The 17,446-nt window shown below is 44.9% G+C and overlaps 1 protein-coding gene across 12 annotated transcripts in view; it reads right to left on the bottom strand.

Moving 5' to 3' along the window:
- KCNH7 (potassium voltage-gated channel subfamily H member 7) overlaps positions 1 to 16,292 on the bottom strand; it is a 256,126-nt gene extending 239,834 nt beyond the window's left edge. For 8 of the 12 annotated variants that reach the window (XM_083576998.1, XM_083577002.1, XM_083577005.1 and 5 more), the window contains exons 1-2: positions 15,534 to 16,291; positions 11,900 to 12,130 (exon numbers count right to left, since the gene is read on the bottom strand). In XM_083576998.1, coding sequence (XP_083433124.1) covers positions 11,900 to 12,130; positions 15,534 to 15,609 — 307 coding nt within the window. In that variant the 5' untranslated portion in view covers positions 15,610 to 16,291. Of the gene's footprint in view, positions 1 to 11,899; positions 12,131 to 15,533 lie in introns of all 12 variants that reach the window. The other 4 variants (XM_083577009.1, XM_083576999.1, XM_083577001.1 and 1 more) reach the window with 2 other exon arrangements.
- Between the last annotated feature and the right edge of the window lie 1,154 nt (positions 16,293 to 17,446).

Here is a 17,446-nt window from a genome sequence, read left to right as displayed (position 1 = left end):
TATACCTCACGCATCTGACTGGATTGCCCCAGCCCCTCTGGGTGGCTTCCAACATACAAATATAATAAAACATTAAACATTTTTAAAAGAACTTCCCTATACAGGGTTGCCTTCAGATGGCTCAAGAATTGGATAACCCCATAGCCTCTAATATTTCTCCCTCGAAAATAGGGATGGTTGGAGGGTCTGTAATATGGCCTCTTCTCGGGGCTAGAGAGTAGTTTGCTGACTGATTGTGCTTGCTTAATCATAAGTGCAGATATATTTGATAGCTGGCAGCTAGTAGCTACTAAACAGAAACAGTTCGACAATTTACATCTTACATCTTGCTAGCTTTTTGTAAGAACAACAAAAGATTCCTGAGGCACCACTATATGATGATGTGAGTGGTCCTCAAAAGCTTATACCACAATAAATTTATAGCATGGCTATTGTACCCACACTTACTTAGAAGAGGCCTCACTATATTCCATCTGATTTGCATCTGAGTAGATATGCTTGGGGATTGCGCTGATAATCTCTGAGGTGCCACGAGACTCTTTGTTGCTTTGGGTAGCCATATGTAAGCTGTTTCGAGTTCCTCAGACAAAGAATGGAAAGATGAAAGTAACAGAACTGAGATCTGAGCTGCACAAAGCACATTCGTAAGCTCAGGGTGCTGGTACAGCTATATCACTCACAGCTTCATTTTTTCCTGTCTCCATAAATACAGGGTGCAACCCCCCCCCCCAGCTTCAAATCTTAGCATTTGTTATAGAGGTAAAAAGAGAGTGTGACATTTGTCAAGTTGCAGAATACTATTAGCAAGTCGGAATGATGTTAGCAACTTGTCTCCTGCAATTGGGTAAGGGACTTTCTTCCACTTTCTGACTAAAATATAGGGAAATAAAATCACTCCACTGATAATTAGCCTCTGAAGCAAGACTGCTTCATTGCAGATATGATGCACTCATAATAAAGTGCTCAGAGTTAATTAAAGTCTTATTAGCCATAATTGTTTTGCAGTTCAAAATTACATGATGGCATTGGAAATAGATACAGAACAAGGTGTTTGCAAAACAGTGCCTACCTAGAACTCCTTTAGCACGTGTAAGAGCATTTACATTGTCTCAGTGTGAAAACTGCTGGTGTCTCATCTGTGTAAGACTTTTCATAGCTATTAGTAATCACTGTTGAAAAACAAAGCAGACATTTTACAAGGATGGAAAAGACCTACTTTAATGACATTTCAGTGAAGTGGGTGATTAAAAAATGGGGCAAAGAAGAATGAGAAACAAACAGATCTATTCTTGGCATTAAATAAAATCTACAGACAATATTGAAAGTGTAGGCCTCTGCTGAACGCTTTCTGATCGTGAGTTTTGTATACAAAATATTGTTTTTCCAACAGTAGCTGTAGAAACAATCAATTACTTGACACGTTGTTATAGGGTGCACACAGATAATCAACTTGCGAAGCGACTGATAAGTGTCCTGGAACCATCACTGCAATTCGGCTAAGTCAGCCAGGACTCTGCTGTACTTAATTGAAGAAATGCATATAGCCTATAAAACAAAGGTATTTATTTTGCTCTAGAGAAGCCGATTGATCTCTCTGATGCAAATTTGGAGGTGATTACTCTAATTTAAATATACATGCAATACCTCTCATAGTAAAGAGTGCAATGGGGAGACAGAGGTGGACCTTGGTTATATGCTGCACTGTGCAAGGCCATTTGACACCCTCCCCTCGCAACCCTTACAATGCCAGCTTAAGCCAGGCTTTGAGAAGGAGGTGTGAGGCTCTGGCAGGGTCCTAGAGCCCTCCTATCTTCTTCCCAAAGCCCGGTAAGTGCTTGTCCAGCTTGGGGAAGGAGGATGGAGTACTCTAGGACCCTGTCAGAGCCATCACACGTCTCTCCTGAAGCCAGGCTACTGCCTACCAGCCTTTGAGAAGGTGCCTTCCTTGGCTGTGCACCCAGTGTAACCTCACCACTGGTGCTGCCCTAAATCCACCTCTGGGGGCACCCGTGTGCCTGCTCAATTCAGGTGCGTGCTGCTATCAGTTGATGGGCCACTTTGAGGCCTCCACTGCTCTTCCTTCTATTGATCTTTTAACTGGCCTTGGGCCAGACAGCCCTTCAAATAGAGTATATAAAGTTTAGGATGCCAAGATCATGGTGATAAGTGAAGCAGGTGGCAAATGTTTCCACCTTCAACTGATGTATGCTGCACAAGGCAGACCCAGCTTTGTGAAACATGTTGCAAGATTTACAATGGGGATGGGCAACATGTGTGGCCTTCAGATGTGACTGAACTGTGATTTCCATCAGCCAAAGCCAGCATAGCCAAGGCTCAGGGGTGACAGGAGTTGCAGTCCAACAACAACTGGAGGGCCACAGGTTCCTCATCCTTGCTCTGCAGTGAAGAAAGTTCATCTGTCCACATTCTAGGCAACAGGAGAACGGCAGACACTGAGCACAGATAAGGAAGAATAATTTGGAGCATTTTTTAAAGAAAAGCATAAAATTTATGATTTTGAGTTATATCAATTTCAATAATTTTAGTCATTTTAACATTTCAAAACTCAACTTCTTTCCTCCTCTTTCTGCGGTTCCTTAATTTTATTTTTATCATTTCATGCATATTCTAAATTAACTTAACTCATTCTTTTATTCATCTACTTTAATTATATACTCTTACAAAACTGCAGGTTATTACAATAATCTTGCCAATGTTCTTATCTATTTACAATTTGTTTGTAAATATTCAATAAACCATTTCCATTATTTTATAAAAAAGTTTGTTATCTTGATTTTTTTTTCCTGGTAAGTTTTGCCCTTTCTGCTTAGTCCCTAAGTTTTTGTATACATGCAAAAAACTTGGAGCATCATGTCTCTGTGAGATACATGACTTAGATATTTCCGCATGGCATTGTGAATATTAAAAATGGGCAGGGTTTGCTGACTATTTTTCCCACTTGCTTGAAATGTGCAGGAGCTAAAGGAGGGCTTGGCAGTGCTCCTAAGCAGCTACCATCATCCACTGTGATGTAGGTCTACTGCAGGCAGTGGTGGCTGGTGCTCATTGCGACTGTGAGGGTGGAAGGCAGGGAGGTTAACAGTAGGTGGAGCCAAAACCAATGTCAGTCAGAGCCACCCTCTGCCTGGTTGTAAGAAAGAAAGCAGGCAGGTGTGGCCTGAGGGCAGACTAAGGGTAGTTAGGCAGTGTCCTCCTCTGACTGCAGAGGAAACTTTCAGTGGATTGTGCTTCATGCTGGCAATAAAAGTCACACACAAGGTTTGGAGCTAAGAAGATGGCCCTCTCTTGTTCTTTGGAGGAACCTGGGTTTTTGGATAACACCTCGGTGCCACCGTGCAGAAGGTCAGCGGCAGCAATGTTCACCTGATCTTCTAACAAAAGGCGTGACTAATGAGACGGCAGACTGTACAATAGCAATCGCTAACTTTCACCTCTGTGGCTCGTGCTCTGTCATTACTTTAGCGGTTTTTGAGACGGAGCTTTGTTACAGGCTATTAACCTGGGCAGTGAGCTTGACTGATAAAACGTCACTCAGAAGACCCATGGCAAATAGGTGCGACAGGCTAAACTGAAAAGGCTGCGTTGCACTTCGCCCAGGTAGCTTTAATGTGGGAGATGAACCTTTATAAATTGAGGGTGCTAAACACTATTCTGAGCGGGGGTGGGGAGCAGGCGCTGTGTGGAATTCTGGTTTCCACTCTAGGAGATTTTTCACTGGGCGCTTCAGAATGCAATAAAACATGAGGCTTTTTTAAAACAACAACAACAACTGTGGTTCTGACAGTCTTCTAGACTATGGCATGTGAGGGTGTGGGGATTTCCCCCCCAAGAAGGGCCATATCCTTTTCTTGGAAACCTTCCCAGGGTCACACGACTGTGGTAGGCAGGGCCAAAGGCAAAAATAAACCCCTCTAAATTTTACTTTTGTATTGTAAACTACATTATGCAAACACACACAGAGAGAGTTCTATGCTTGAGCCATTCAACCAAGAGAAATGAGCAGAATTAAAGGACACATTCCAGCCTGGCAAAAACACATTTTGGATACAAAGCAGGGCTGAGGAAGGGCATTCCAAGGGTTAGATAGGCAGGCCTGGAGGGTTCCAGTTAGCCACAGAGTCTAGGGTTCCCCACTCCTGGCATAGGACAAGGAATTACTGGCATGTATTGTTGTCAGGTGCTTTTGGGCAGAGAGGCAACTTATATATACTTTAAGGAAAAATAGGGCCTTTTTCGTAGCTGCTCCCAGACTTTGGAACTCCATTCATAGAGAAGCTAGTCTTGCTCCCTCATTGTTGTCCTTCCACTGGCAGGTGAAGACCTTCTTGTTTCAGTAGGCTTTGGGGAACTGACTGGGGTGGGGCCTTGCTGTTTATATTGCAATTATTTGTATGGTTTAAATAGATTTCATATATGTATACAATTTTACTTCTAACAATTGTTTTTTATATGTTTTTAGAGGTTCTCATTTTTATGTGTAAGCTACCCTGTGTCCCCATCAGGGGAAAAGGTGAGATATACATAAATATGTCATCATTATCAATAGGAGCCAGTATAGCAAAGAGGCTATAATGCCTCGAAAAGGACATCTGGATTTCAGTCCTCACTCACTCCATGGACTGAAGACGTGGCCTTGCAGGTGAGTCTCTACCATTCAGCCACAGTTCCTTAAATGTAAACTCAGGACCTAAGACTTGCCTTGGTGGATCAGATCAAGGGTTCATGTAGGCCCACATGTCACAGAGAAGCCTGTAGCTTAGTAGTAGTTGTCGTCCTTCAAGTGTGCAGAAGGGGGCACATTCCATCCCTAGCATTACCAGGTAGGACTGAAAGAAGCACTCTGTCTGAAATACAGGAGGATCACTGTCAGGGTTTTCTCCCCCCCCCCCCCATAAAGAGCTGTTGTCTTACAAGGAAAGTCACTTAGGAGCCGTCTCTGATGATCGGTAGAGCTGGAGAATTAGCAGGATTGCAAACTCCTCTCTTTCTCTCTGTGCCACCACATTCCAGCCATCCTGCTCTTCCTCTCCCTGTTTGTTATGAAACATAGCTCATTGGCAGAGCATACACTTTGCATGCCAAGAGGTCCCAGGTTCAATCCCTGGCATCTCCAGCTAAGGAAGACCCCTGCCTGAAACTCCAGAGAGAAGCTGTTCGTCAGTGGAGACAGTACTGAGCTACATGGATCAATGGTCTGACTCAGTTTAAGGCAACTTCCTATGCTCCTAGGCATTCTCTCTTTGTTTGCTTATCGCCACTGGACCTTGCCATCGCCCATAAGAACATATTACTGACTCAGCCTCATAAGGCTGAGTAAGATGCATTGTACAAATGATAAACACAATGTGCTGTTGAGTATATAAATTCATTCCCCCCTCCCTTGCCCTTTAAACTATTGATTAGAAATTTCAGTGATTCTGGGAAGCAAAATTCTGTTGTTTATCAGATCAACCCTCCGTGTTGCACAATTCAACAAAAGATGGTGCCAATACTATTTCGCTCTTTGGAATATGAAAAGAACTGTCAGAAGTAATTCTTTCCGGCTGTCATGTTATCTGTCACTGCCACGTCCTGCCCTTGTATTCCTCCTCCACAAAATCTCTCCGGTTACGCAGCAGCATTGAGCAACTTCACTCTCCTGTCAATAATCAGACTTCATAGGATGTCTACACTTAGGTACCTCTGACTTTCATCCTCTTACAGCGCACCCATCACACATGAAAAGGGCTGACAGGATACAGCGCTCCTTGATTTAAATACACAACCCCCCACCCTCAATCCCCTCACAATTATAGTTTTCATGTCAAAGCTTTACAGCTTTATCACCCCAAGCAATATTTTACAGCTGTCAAGTATGATTTATGCAATAATGGCTTAAAGAGAGAAATGGGAGTCCTCAGAGAAAGAGCTGTCACACATCTCCATGGCAAATAACTTTATTAAAACAAAAATATTGATATACAGCATAAACAGTATCTCCCCTCCAAAGATACCTAATCAGATCAGTCACTAAAGATAAACCGATTGTAGAAAGGATGTTATGAAGCAGATGAGGAGGAACATTGTTCCCTGTTACTCTGAATTTTAATAGCTACTAATGCCTATTGGGCAACTTTGGAAAACACTTTATTTAGGCATAATTGGTTATATGATTTTCATATACCTTGGTAATTTAAGACACACACCTTTCCTAAGCTGAGCAGAGTGACTGCAGTCAAAGGGAATGCAGATTATTTAGCTGTTCCATTGAGATGTATGTAATCACTTATTTTCTTTTTTTAAAGTATTTTTACACATCAAAGTTTGGCCTGTTTTTCAAGTGCTCCTTTCGATTATGCCCCACCACCTTGGTTATTTTACTAATTTCCCATAAAGGATTAGCTCATGGCATGGAATGAAATATACATATAGGCTTTGAACTTTAGGCAAATGGTTCTATTAGAAAAAAGGGGAGGGAACTACAAAAATGATATAGATACAGTTTAAGCAGAGTTCTGTAATGCGAGCCTCCTTTTCCCACAGGGTATATGCATAACTCTCCACGGTGATTTTACATGGACTGTAGAAGTGTTACTCTGCGTCAGTTTAATTTGATCAGTTGCTTGTGGCTTGGCCACCATTAAACCCTCCTATTAAAATCTCCTGTCTTCTTCCTGCTTCTCATGGAAATTGCTTCTTATAACGCTGGAACATCCCAGGAAGCTGAGAGCCATTTACTGACAGGTAGAGATGTTAACTTTGGTAATTCTTGAATGTGTTAGGAATGCAGCAATTGACGACATTTTATTTGAAAGGGGCTATAGCTCAGAGGGGTAGCATCTGCTTTGCATGCAGAAAATCCCTAGTTCAGTCACCAGCATCACCAGGCAGGACTGGGGAAGAGCCCAGTCCAGAGCCCTGGAGAACTGCTGCCAGTCAGGGTAGACTGTTCGTTCTTAGACCATGAGGTTCAAGCTTTTGTGGTTCCAACTGTCTTTTATCCGTATCTGCTTTGGTAGCAGAGGATGGTTCATCTCCTTCCGCATCACCTCATGCCATTTGCTGGCTTCTTCCTGAGGCAGTTTCTGAACATCCTCAAAGGCTTCAGGTTCACACCGAGCCACACCAACCCACTTACTTGTGGCTTCAAACCTGTCAGGCAGTTTTCCCTTCGTTGCTCGAGTTGATCTCCTCAGCGTGAGTTCTGGTCCCCCCTCTGACCCACTAAGGCCAGCTAGACCATCCCCAGCATCAGAAAACTCCCCCTCTGACCTGCTGCGTCTTTTGAACCTTACAGCTGGACCTGTGGGTGAGGATGGCTCACTCTTTGGCTCAGACTTGACAGTAGCCTTTGGAGGGGTTCTGGGCCGCTCCTTTGGGGGGGGGGTCTGGGCTGCTCCTGCGCTGGACTCTGTTGCTCTGGACTCTGTTCCTCAGCAACAGGATCAGTTCCCACCTCCTCCTCCCCAGCGTCAAATCTCGTCAAATATTGAGTGAGATGGACCAATGGTCTAAATGAGTTTAAGGCAGCTTCCTAAATCCCAATGACTGATGACTGGCTGATTGGTTCATGAAAAACCCAACTCCCAGGTGAATTAACCCAGGGACACTTCAGGCCCGCCAAACTGAGAGACTGGGGGTAGTGGTTGGTTTTTTGTTTTGCTTTTTTTGTTTCAGGGCTTTTTTTCTACCCGGAACTCACCGGAACTCAGTTCTGGCACCCCTCAGGTGGGCGCCTTTGCCATTATAAGAGAACAAGGTAGTAAGTTCCAGCACCTCTTTTTCCAGAAAAATAGCACTGTTGATTATTATTATTAATTCAATTTATATACCACCCTATATCAAAAGACCCCAGGATGGTATACAACACTGAAAACACATTACAGAACATCAGTGATAAAAACGTAATAAAAAGCATACTGACAGAAAGCCTGATAATAAAATAGTCATCGTAATAACAGCCCTCTCCCTCACACTTTTACAGGCTGTAGATTATTTAATAGCCATAGGCCTGGGTAAAGAGGAATGTTTTCACCTGGCATCTAAACACATGTAATGATGGCGCCAGGCAAGCCTCTCTGGGGAGCAGGTCATAAGAAGCTTTCAGAAAGTTTGAAATTTAGACTGCCATCCTGTAACACTTACCTGAGAGTAAGTTCCACCTGGCTCAATGGGTCTTACTTCTGAATATCCACTGATAGTTACCTGCCAACATCTTAAGCATAGAGAAAGTAAGCACCAGTGCTCATCCCAAAGGTTCACAGGGTGAAACATAGCTGCTGCAGTTCTATAAATATGCACATCCCATTGAAATCAATGGCATAACAAAGCATGTGACTGGAGCTGCTGCAGCTACTGCCATGGTTTCTATTTATTGCTACCCGGACACTACACTGGATCCATTTCATTAGGGTTCTGCTTAGGAAAGGGTTTCTCCCAACACTCGGCTTCAGGGGCTAATACCTGCTTTGAGCTCCTTCTAGGGGTGACACTCCCATTAGCTAGCATTTCCCTCTTCTTCACCAAGTTGCTATAAAATATATCAGGCACAGCATCTTCAACCTCTAGGGCCCTGTCCACCAACTGGCAACCTGTGGACCACACAAAGCCCACAGAGGGATGGTCAGCAAAGAGGGTGGCCTGCACCTGGCCACCCCATTAAATATGCCAGGGACGGGCAGGAAGCAGCCCCCATGCCCCTGATTGGCCTTGCAAGTGAGGCCTGTCCCAAATGGAGGGTCCAGCATGGCCAGAGGTGAGTGGCACCAGGTGACCATCTCCTCCGCCAACCACACAGGAAGGTGGCGGCCTTCCGGGATGGAGCTCCAAGAGAGTGGATATTGCCCTAGTGTTTGGCACCTGCCTTGCTGTTTTAATAGACAATTTGTTGTCCTGTAGAAAGAGTTATGATTCTCTAGTAGCACCAAGGGCCAAACCCTTTCTTGGACTCTAGTTCTTTTGAGAAAGAGAGAAGCACAGCCAAGAGAAGCAGAGGGTTGCACTGGACAGAGTGTTAGGTATGATGCAAGGAACCCCAGATATATAATCACCAGTCAACCAAGGTTGTCTTGGCACCAGTCACTATGTTCATATCTGCATTACAGTTCTAGATATTTTATATAAGTTTAACTGGATCTTGGGAACTGTAGCTTGGTAGCAAAGATGCAAAGTATTCCCCATTAGCAGTTAGGCCCTCTCAGAGAACTACTACAAAGGAAATGGCCATTCCATTAGTTCAAAGCTACTATTCTAAACACACTTGCCACGGAGTAAAATCCATTGAATCTAGGGGACTGACTTCTGAATTAGCATGTTTAGGTTTGTACTGGATCTTATTTGTAGGAGGCATGCCTTATCTCTCAGTCTAACCTACATCACAGGGTTGTTGTGAGAATAAATGTTGGGCAACTTTTATATAAGCTGCTGTGAGAAGCCTGGAAGAAGGGCAAGATTTCAAGTATGCTAAAACAAATTAGCAAGTAACATTTGCACCCACTGAAAGCCACAGCCTTTGGATCAACAGATACATTTTCTTTGAACATTTAGAATGGAATCGAATCCAGAGCTGTTCTGGATTTCTTAAGGGTTCCATATTATACTCTTAGCACCAACAGGAGTAACTCTACCCACCACCCGTGTACCCAAATGCCAGTTTGGCAATGCCAGCGAGAAGAAGCAAAGAGCCACATGTGTCACTGTTGCTTTAAAGCCTGATTCTCCTCTATCACTGCAGTTCTCAAATGAATGTAAACAGCAGGCTGGCAGGCCTCCAAAGCTAATTAAAGCTCCAAATTTGAATATACGAGATTACTTTGCATTTCCCCTTTGAATACATGTACACAGTGCAAACAAAAATAGAGTACAACAGGCTTATGCATTATTCGGATTTGTTTAATGTCTGACTTATAATGCTGAATAATCAGAAAAGAAAACTAATTTAAACCTTCGGAAATAATTAGCATCGCCATTCCCTTATCAGGCTGCATCATGACAAATGAACATGCATGCTTATTTTCCTTGCTCCCCCCCCCCATCAAAAGCATAATGCTGTATTGTTCTTAGTTCATGCCATGACTAATTATGTCAAGTATATTTCAGTCAGCCTGTAATCTTTCTTTCTAAAAACAATTGCCAAACTGTCCTCCATCTGAAACAGGTAGATCCTTCTCCCCCATCCATTTTTCTCCTTTTAAAACTCTCTCCAGTGTAGTTACTCAGTATTTGAAGCAGTATGACAGGGTGTTTGTTTAAAGCTGATTGTTTCAGGGCAAGACTCGACTGCTCTTTACTTTGACTGCTGAGTAGATCATTCAGTCAGGTGCCCCTTTTAACCTAAGCGTATGCCTGAGCATGCTTTTTTCCATGATGTGAAACAATCCATACAGATCAACACTCTCAGCACGGAATCTCCTTTCCTTCATTAAACACTCGCGAGGGCAAGGGATCAGCAACACAACAAAAAACGGACACTACAGGTTACATGACTGTCAGAGATTATATGATCAACAATAGCATTGCTTGCATTCTCATTCTGCTTTCGGGTACATTGGTAAGGATATTTCTGTCGGTAGATCTGAAACTAGGAAACACTTTCAGGCTGCAGCTATTTTCTGCTAGGATTCAATTACAAACCTGGAAATTCAGGTTGTGCAATTAAATATTATTTGGTTGGGAGTTCCGGGGCAGCATGCCTGATCCTCTACCCTCCCAGTCAAACTTTTTGTGATAAGGAGTATGATGCACTGGAAAGGGAGGGATAGCATTTCCTTGTGGCAAAATCATTTAACCACCCCACAAACAAATCAGAACTAATGCTCCATAAATAGCCAACGTCACCTAGTCTCCCTGCAAACTTTGTATAAATAAATCAGGATGGATGCTCAATAAACAGGTCATCCCGAAATGACCTCAAATCTCATCATTAGTCACTATTCAGCACATATACATAAGCCCAGTGTTTTCATTAGCTTCAAGCACACATAATTCCTTGTTTGAATGTAGACACTACATTGATTTTGAGTAAGTCACTCACCAATCTCATAGATTTAGTTTCCTATCCATAAAATCAGACAATATTGATAAATTTCATGAATGAATTCAAGGGCAATTAACAAAAACATATTATACAGATGAATTAGATATGAATTCTAAACTCTTTTGTACAATCTGAAATAAAATGATTATGATGGTGATCATGACAAAAAAATGTTGTATTTTGCCAAAAGAGATAAAAATGCATTCAAAATTCAGCAGTTGTTCCTACAGATGGTGACTGCCTAACACATACTAACACCTGAAGGTGAAAAAAAATCTAAATCATGCAAACACTTGATTCCCCCAGTCAAGAGTTATTTCTATTCTTTAAAAAAAGAAATCACTTCCTGGAATGGAAACTGGAGGGGGAAGTTGAAAATTACCATTTGAAACAACTACCTTACATCACTTTTATGCAAATTCCAAACAAACCCTGCTTACACACCAATCCTGAGGACATGTAAACAGAAGCAACTTGCACTGATTGGAGTGGAGCATGATACCTCAGATTAAATGCCCTTAGAATAACAACCTTGTTTCATTGCATATGAAAGAAGCGCAGCTCCACTAGGGTTGAGGTGAACAGTTCTAGGTTTGGGCTGGTGCATTATATAGGTAAGCCACTATCAAAAGCCATTTTCTTAATGTGGTCTTGCATTATTTGGATGACTGGCCCATTGTATTTACTGTACTTTTATTTTAGCTGCCTTTGTATAAATGCAGGTTTCACACAACATAGCATATCTTATGTTGACTGACTCCTAACAAAACTCTGACCTGTAGTATCAAAGAAGCCATCTTTCAAAACCAGTTCCAAAGGAAGCCAATTTGTCAAAGACATTAAAAAAAATTGAAACTACTTTACCATCTTTATGATAATAGGTGACTTCCACTTTTCTCTCCTCTGACCCAAGCAAAGCCTGAGCAATTTGGGCAATGTGATGCCTTTTGGTCTCTGGTCCATGAAGAAAGTCACAGGTGCATGGTTTCTGCATGACGTCTGGTCTGGAGAATCCAGTCATCTCACAGAACCCATCATTGCAGTAGATGATAGCACAGTTCTGCACTCTAGCATTAGCAATGATGAATTTTTTATCTGCAATAAAAAAGTAATGCATTTTTCAGTAATTGTGCAACATTTCATAAAACCTCACAGCTGCCTGTCAGGAGATATTTCTGCATCTGACTGCTACAGTATAGCGAACTTCAGTAGATATTCAACACTACACAAATGTACCAGAGGTCTTTTAAAAAAAATCAATAAAAAGTAGATGAATTAAATCCAAAGTCACCTGGATTGCTGCGGGATTTGATCCAGGAACCTTTATTGCAAAACTTATCAGCAAATACAAATATGACCGTAGATTTTGTTGTGCTGAAAATGTCCAACAAGGGAAGGCTGGCTAGGATGGATATCCAAGTAGCCTGGAGGGAAGGGAGTAAATTTTAGATGGGGTTGCTTGCCAAAGCTTAGGAAATAGGCTTCATAATAGGACTCGTAATAGGGGTTGCCAATGTGGTGCCAACAGAGGCCTTCCCAAGCACCAACAGGGTCTGTCCCTTTCTGAAACTAGGCTTAAAAGGAGTAGTCAACAGAATGGGTTGTGGCGTTTATATGCGTTTGTGTCTGTGGTGCCCATGGGTCCCGACAGTTTGGGATTGTGAAGCAAACTCCAGGTTTAATTAAATCCTAGGTACAGACAGGTCAACAGGAAAAGTGGAATAGGGAGGTTTTACTAATAATTTAACACCACTGCAAATAATTCCACAAAAAATAACTGGTGCATTTTTTTTAAAAAAAACTCCATTAGCCTTTTTGCCACCTTGTTGGTTATGTTAGTTATCAGTTACATTAGTAATCTGGGGAGCATTGAGAAACAAAACTTTAAAAGAGAGTGAACAGTCTATTCAGTTTGCAAAAGCTTCCACGCTGGTCAGTAGAGAATAGGACTCGATTCTTGGAAGCTGCCTTATCTATTTGTCCATCTTCCTTAGTGTTGCACAAACGTGGGTCTCCAACTGTTTCCAGACTACAATTCCCATCATCCCTGACCACTGATCTTGCTTCCTAGGGATGATGGGAGTTGTAGTCCAAAAACAGCTGGAGACCCAAGTTTGGGAATCACTGATTCTAGCTCCTAAGTGTCCACTCTGACTGGTAGGCATTCTCCAGCGTCTCAGGGATAGGTCTCTTTGCGATTCAGGGTCTCACCTGGAGACAATTCTTACTTGTCACATAACCAGACAAGTATACAAGCTTGATTTTTACTTGATTCATTGCGAGATGTTACAGTGCAATAGCAACATAAGGCAAGAAGGAAAACTACAGTATTCCCCTCTTCCTGCTTGGGCCACTACTGGCCTCCTAGCACTCTCCTGCACAGCACTGCCAGCTTAAATGGATGGCTTCCTATACACGTGGATTGCTGTACAAAATTATGCCACAATTATTGCTCTGTGAAATGATGCCAAATTGCAGGGTTAAGTTGCAAAGAACAGCGCATACACTCCAATTAGGAGCAGCTGACCAAGTTCTCTTGCTCCAACTGATTTTCAGTTTGTTTCAGACCCAGTGCAGTTGACAGACTTAGAGTGTGATCCAAAGCATGCACTCGGAATCAAGACCCTTTGAACTCAATGGATGTCACTCCTGAGTATGTGTATACAGGACTGCAACTTTAAGTGTGGAACCAGGCACACTTCTAGATCACTGGGAGAGAAAATGGTAACCTCAATCATTCTTATACAGTCCAAGTGTAACAATGTACGCCACTCAGGCATTTCTCTTGAAACACTCATTCAAGGGTTCTCTCTACCAAAATGACATTGGCTGCTCTTTTGTGCTTTTTATTTATTTATTTTTTGCTGAAGCTTCTATTTTTAATGGCAAGCACAGCTTTGACGCCGCATCTGTCTTCACAATATGAACCAAGACATGATTCAGTCGCTCACCTACTTCCCTCCCAAGCTGCATCAAAACTATCACATGGAAGAAATGTGAATGATTTACCCCCGTGAGCAACACAACATGCCATTGTCCTAATGTTCACACCTGGAAGCACGATGGGAAATCTGAAAAGGCTGCAATACACCCTATATAATAGGTTACTCTCAACCCTTTGCACATTCTGTCAGATACCTATAATTTACAGCTCATCCCAGATGGGATGCCTGATTATTTACAAGCTTTCTTTGTGGCAACTGCAGCTCCTGTCACTCAATGGTCTCATTATGCACACCCTAGGAGCGATAAATAAATCCTCTGACTTTAATGGGCTACTTACATCTCAGAGGGCTGCAGGATCTGACCTTTATTGTGAGCTATGAGTCTATTACAATGAGACAGATTTGCAGCAAATGCATGTTACTCCTAAAATATCCTTCAACGTATTTTAATTTTACTACGTATTTAAGGGAATGTGCATGCATCCAACGTATTGTTTCAGTGTGTGGTGTTCACGGTATTAGAGAACCAAACCAGACCAGGCATTACAGTATCTTCTTAAAATCATTGCCTGCATCCAAAAGATAAAGGCTGAAATCCGATGCACACTGAACTGAGAGTGAGTGCCACCGAACACAATGAGGCTTACTCCTGAGTAAACCCTGCATAGGATTGCACTCTAAGGCTGCAACCTCAAGCGCATTTACTAGGAACTAAGCTTCTTCTAAATCTATATGAGGTTTACTTCCGAGTAAACATGCTCAGAGTGACACTAGAGGCAAGGCGGTCTACTGCACCTATTTCACAATCTGCTGTTGAAATTAGGAAAAGGTCCTACAGGTCAGGCAGAAATCCAAATCCATTGTAGTTAAAGTTTCCTCTGGAAAGACCTTCCAAATCCTCCTGCTGGAAACTTTTCCATAAACTAATGCTAAACAAGGAGCCTCTGGGCAATAGGGTCAGGGTGGGAAGGTGCATGTTGTTTGGGGGTATAGGAAACTGCCTTGAACAGAATCAGACCACTAATCTAGACTGGCAGCTGCTGTCCAGGGTTTTAAGCAGGAGGGGAACCTCACCCCACCTAGAGATGCCAGGGATCGAACCTGGCACCTTCCGCATGCATGCAGAGCAGATGCTCTGCCCCTGAGCTAGTTCTCTCTGCTGGCATTTCCCAGGACATCCCAATCTACTTCAAACCCCACTCCCGATGGAGAAAATGGGAAATTTCATAAGCAAGCCTTCTGTACGTTCTGACTCACTTGCTCGGTCCCAAGGCGGACAGGCAGGTATATATAGCTATAGCAAAGAGTTCACTGCATGACAAGCTGGGAGGAAGAGTTTAAGTGAAAATGTTTCGGGACCAGAGAGGAAGGATGGGGAGGGAAGCCATCCTGAGACCTGTTCTGGGTTCCAGCACAGACTTTTCCCGTCCGACAGCCTTTGGCTCAACTTCGCCCGCCTCAGAGCTCCTGCCCTAGGACCCCCCCCAACCAATCCATCCCCCTTTCCCCATTCCCCCTTGCGCAAGAAACGCCAAGGCTGGCGGAGAACTTACTCTGCCCTTCGAATTTGCGGATAATGGTCCCCAAGAAGGTGTTCTGTGGTGCCACATGACCTCGGCGAACAGGCATGGTGCCCCTCGCGCGTCGCCTTCCCCCAGCCCAGGCGCGGCGGCGAGGACTCCTCGGCGGCGGCGGTTTTCGCTCGCTCCGTTTCCCGGGCGCGCTCCGTTCGCTGGGCGCCTGGCTCTCCGGCGCCTGGCTCTCGAGCTAGCCTTTGCGAGAAAGCATCGTCCCTTCGGGCCGCGGGGGCAGCTCGCCGCTCGTTTAGCTCAGCAGCTCGCCGCCGCTTGCCCTCCCGGACTCAGCTCCATTCTCTCCTGGCGCCTCGGGGCGAACCTGACCCGTTCTGGGCCGGGATGGATGTAGTGGGCAGGGAGGCGGCCAGGGGCGCGTCGAGGCGCAGCGCGGCGAAGAGGGCGACTCGCCTAGGCGATGGAGGTGCGCCGGGGCGCGTCTCTCGCTCTCTCTCTCCGCCTCGCTTCTGCTCCTCCTTGCCGAGCCCAGCCCTTCAACCTCCTCGCCCTTTTGCAAGGAACCGCCGAGGCTGCCTGGGTCGCTCCGGCGCAGCGTCGAGCGGGGCTCAGAGCGGCGAGAGTGAGTGTGGTGACGCGTCCCCGCCGAGCCGCCTGCGGGCAGCTCCGGAGCGGCTCGCAGCAGCTCGGGTTACTCAAGCGTGCTTCAGCAGGAGCCAGCCAATAAATCTCTCGCGGGCGACGAGAGCGCGCTCAGACACGCGAGCGACCGCGCGCGCACACACACAGCTCCGGTAGGGATCGGCTACACAAGAGGCAGCCACGTCCCCTCTCCCTCCCCTCCAACACACACCCTAAACGCAGCGGAGACAACACGGAGAGGCAGGAGTCAGGCGGAGGAGAGAGAAAAGGAAACCGATGCCTCACGCTTCGTCTTACAAGGCGACCCACACACCCAAGGGGGCCGACTTGAATAATATATGGGGGGGGGGTCACGCCCTGCATAATCAATCACAAGACGCGATGTTCACATCCCATTTGAATTGCAGGTGGGTGTTTTGTTGGAGAGGGGCAAAGGGACCTCGGGCCCTAGGAGTTGGCTCCTAAGCATCCACGCTCCTCCGTCTCCCCACACGGGTCGACTTGGACGTGTGCGGAAGACTATGAGCACGAGATAGTACTCCGGTGCATAGGCAGAGTTTCGCTCATCTCTCTCGTTGAACGACCACTTAGGGCGAGCCCAGGCCACAGCAGCTAGGGGAGTGGGGCGACCTGCTTGGGTGGGTGGGTGCTGGGTGGGTGGCCTTCCAAATAAGGCCGCTCCCTCCGGTCAGCCCCAAAGGGATGAGGGAAGCTTTAGTCTAGCCATATCTGGGCCGGGGGATCCCCAATAAAAGACACAGCTGTGTGCCATGTCTAAAGTGCCCCTCTCTCTTAGGTCCTTCTAGACGGCTCGACTTTGCCTAGCCAGGAAAGATTGGGGGGGGGGTCTATGTTCTCAAACGTGTGGAAAAGGGGAGGAGCGGCTGCCGTAGAGCACGTGCAAAGCGCAGCGCTCCGTACCTCACCCACAGAAGTGCCTTGCTCATTTTTGGATGAAGGCAAATGGCTTCGCCGAGCATGAAGCTCATCTACACTGTTCGGTGGCAGTTAAGGCAAGACTCTGGTTTTTACCACCTCAGCTGTTGTTGCTCCACCACCCAGGGAGACTCATGATCCCGGTGAGATTTGTTCCGGGTGTTCTCTTAGTCCAAAGGTTATCGTCACACGCTGTCAATCCAATCCTGTGAGGTAGAACCTTTGTGGATTCGAGGGGGGAGCGCAGTCTTGCTCTGCAAACTTTGCAATCCGTTTACTTCAAGCGGGCGAGATGGGCGTACCATGGACAGCTTTTTCCACCAAAGGAAAACGGACAGCGCGTTTACCGCAAACTG

The sequence above is a fragment of the Podarcis filfolensis genome (genome assembly GCF_964270895.1).
Source record: "Podarcis filfolensis genome assembly, chromosome: 1".
In the NCBI taxonomy this organism is placed as follows: Eukaryota; Metazoa; Chordata; class Lepidosauria; order Squamata; family Lacertidae; genus Podarcis; species Podarcis filfolensis.
Note: the sequence above shows the minus strand (reverse complement) of the source record. Positions and strands in the feature narration are given on the sequence as shown.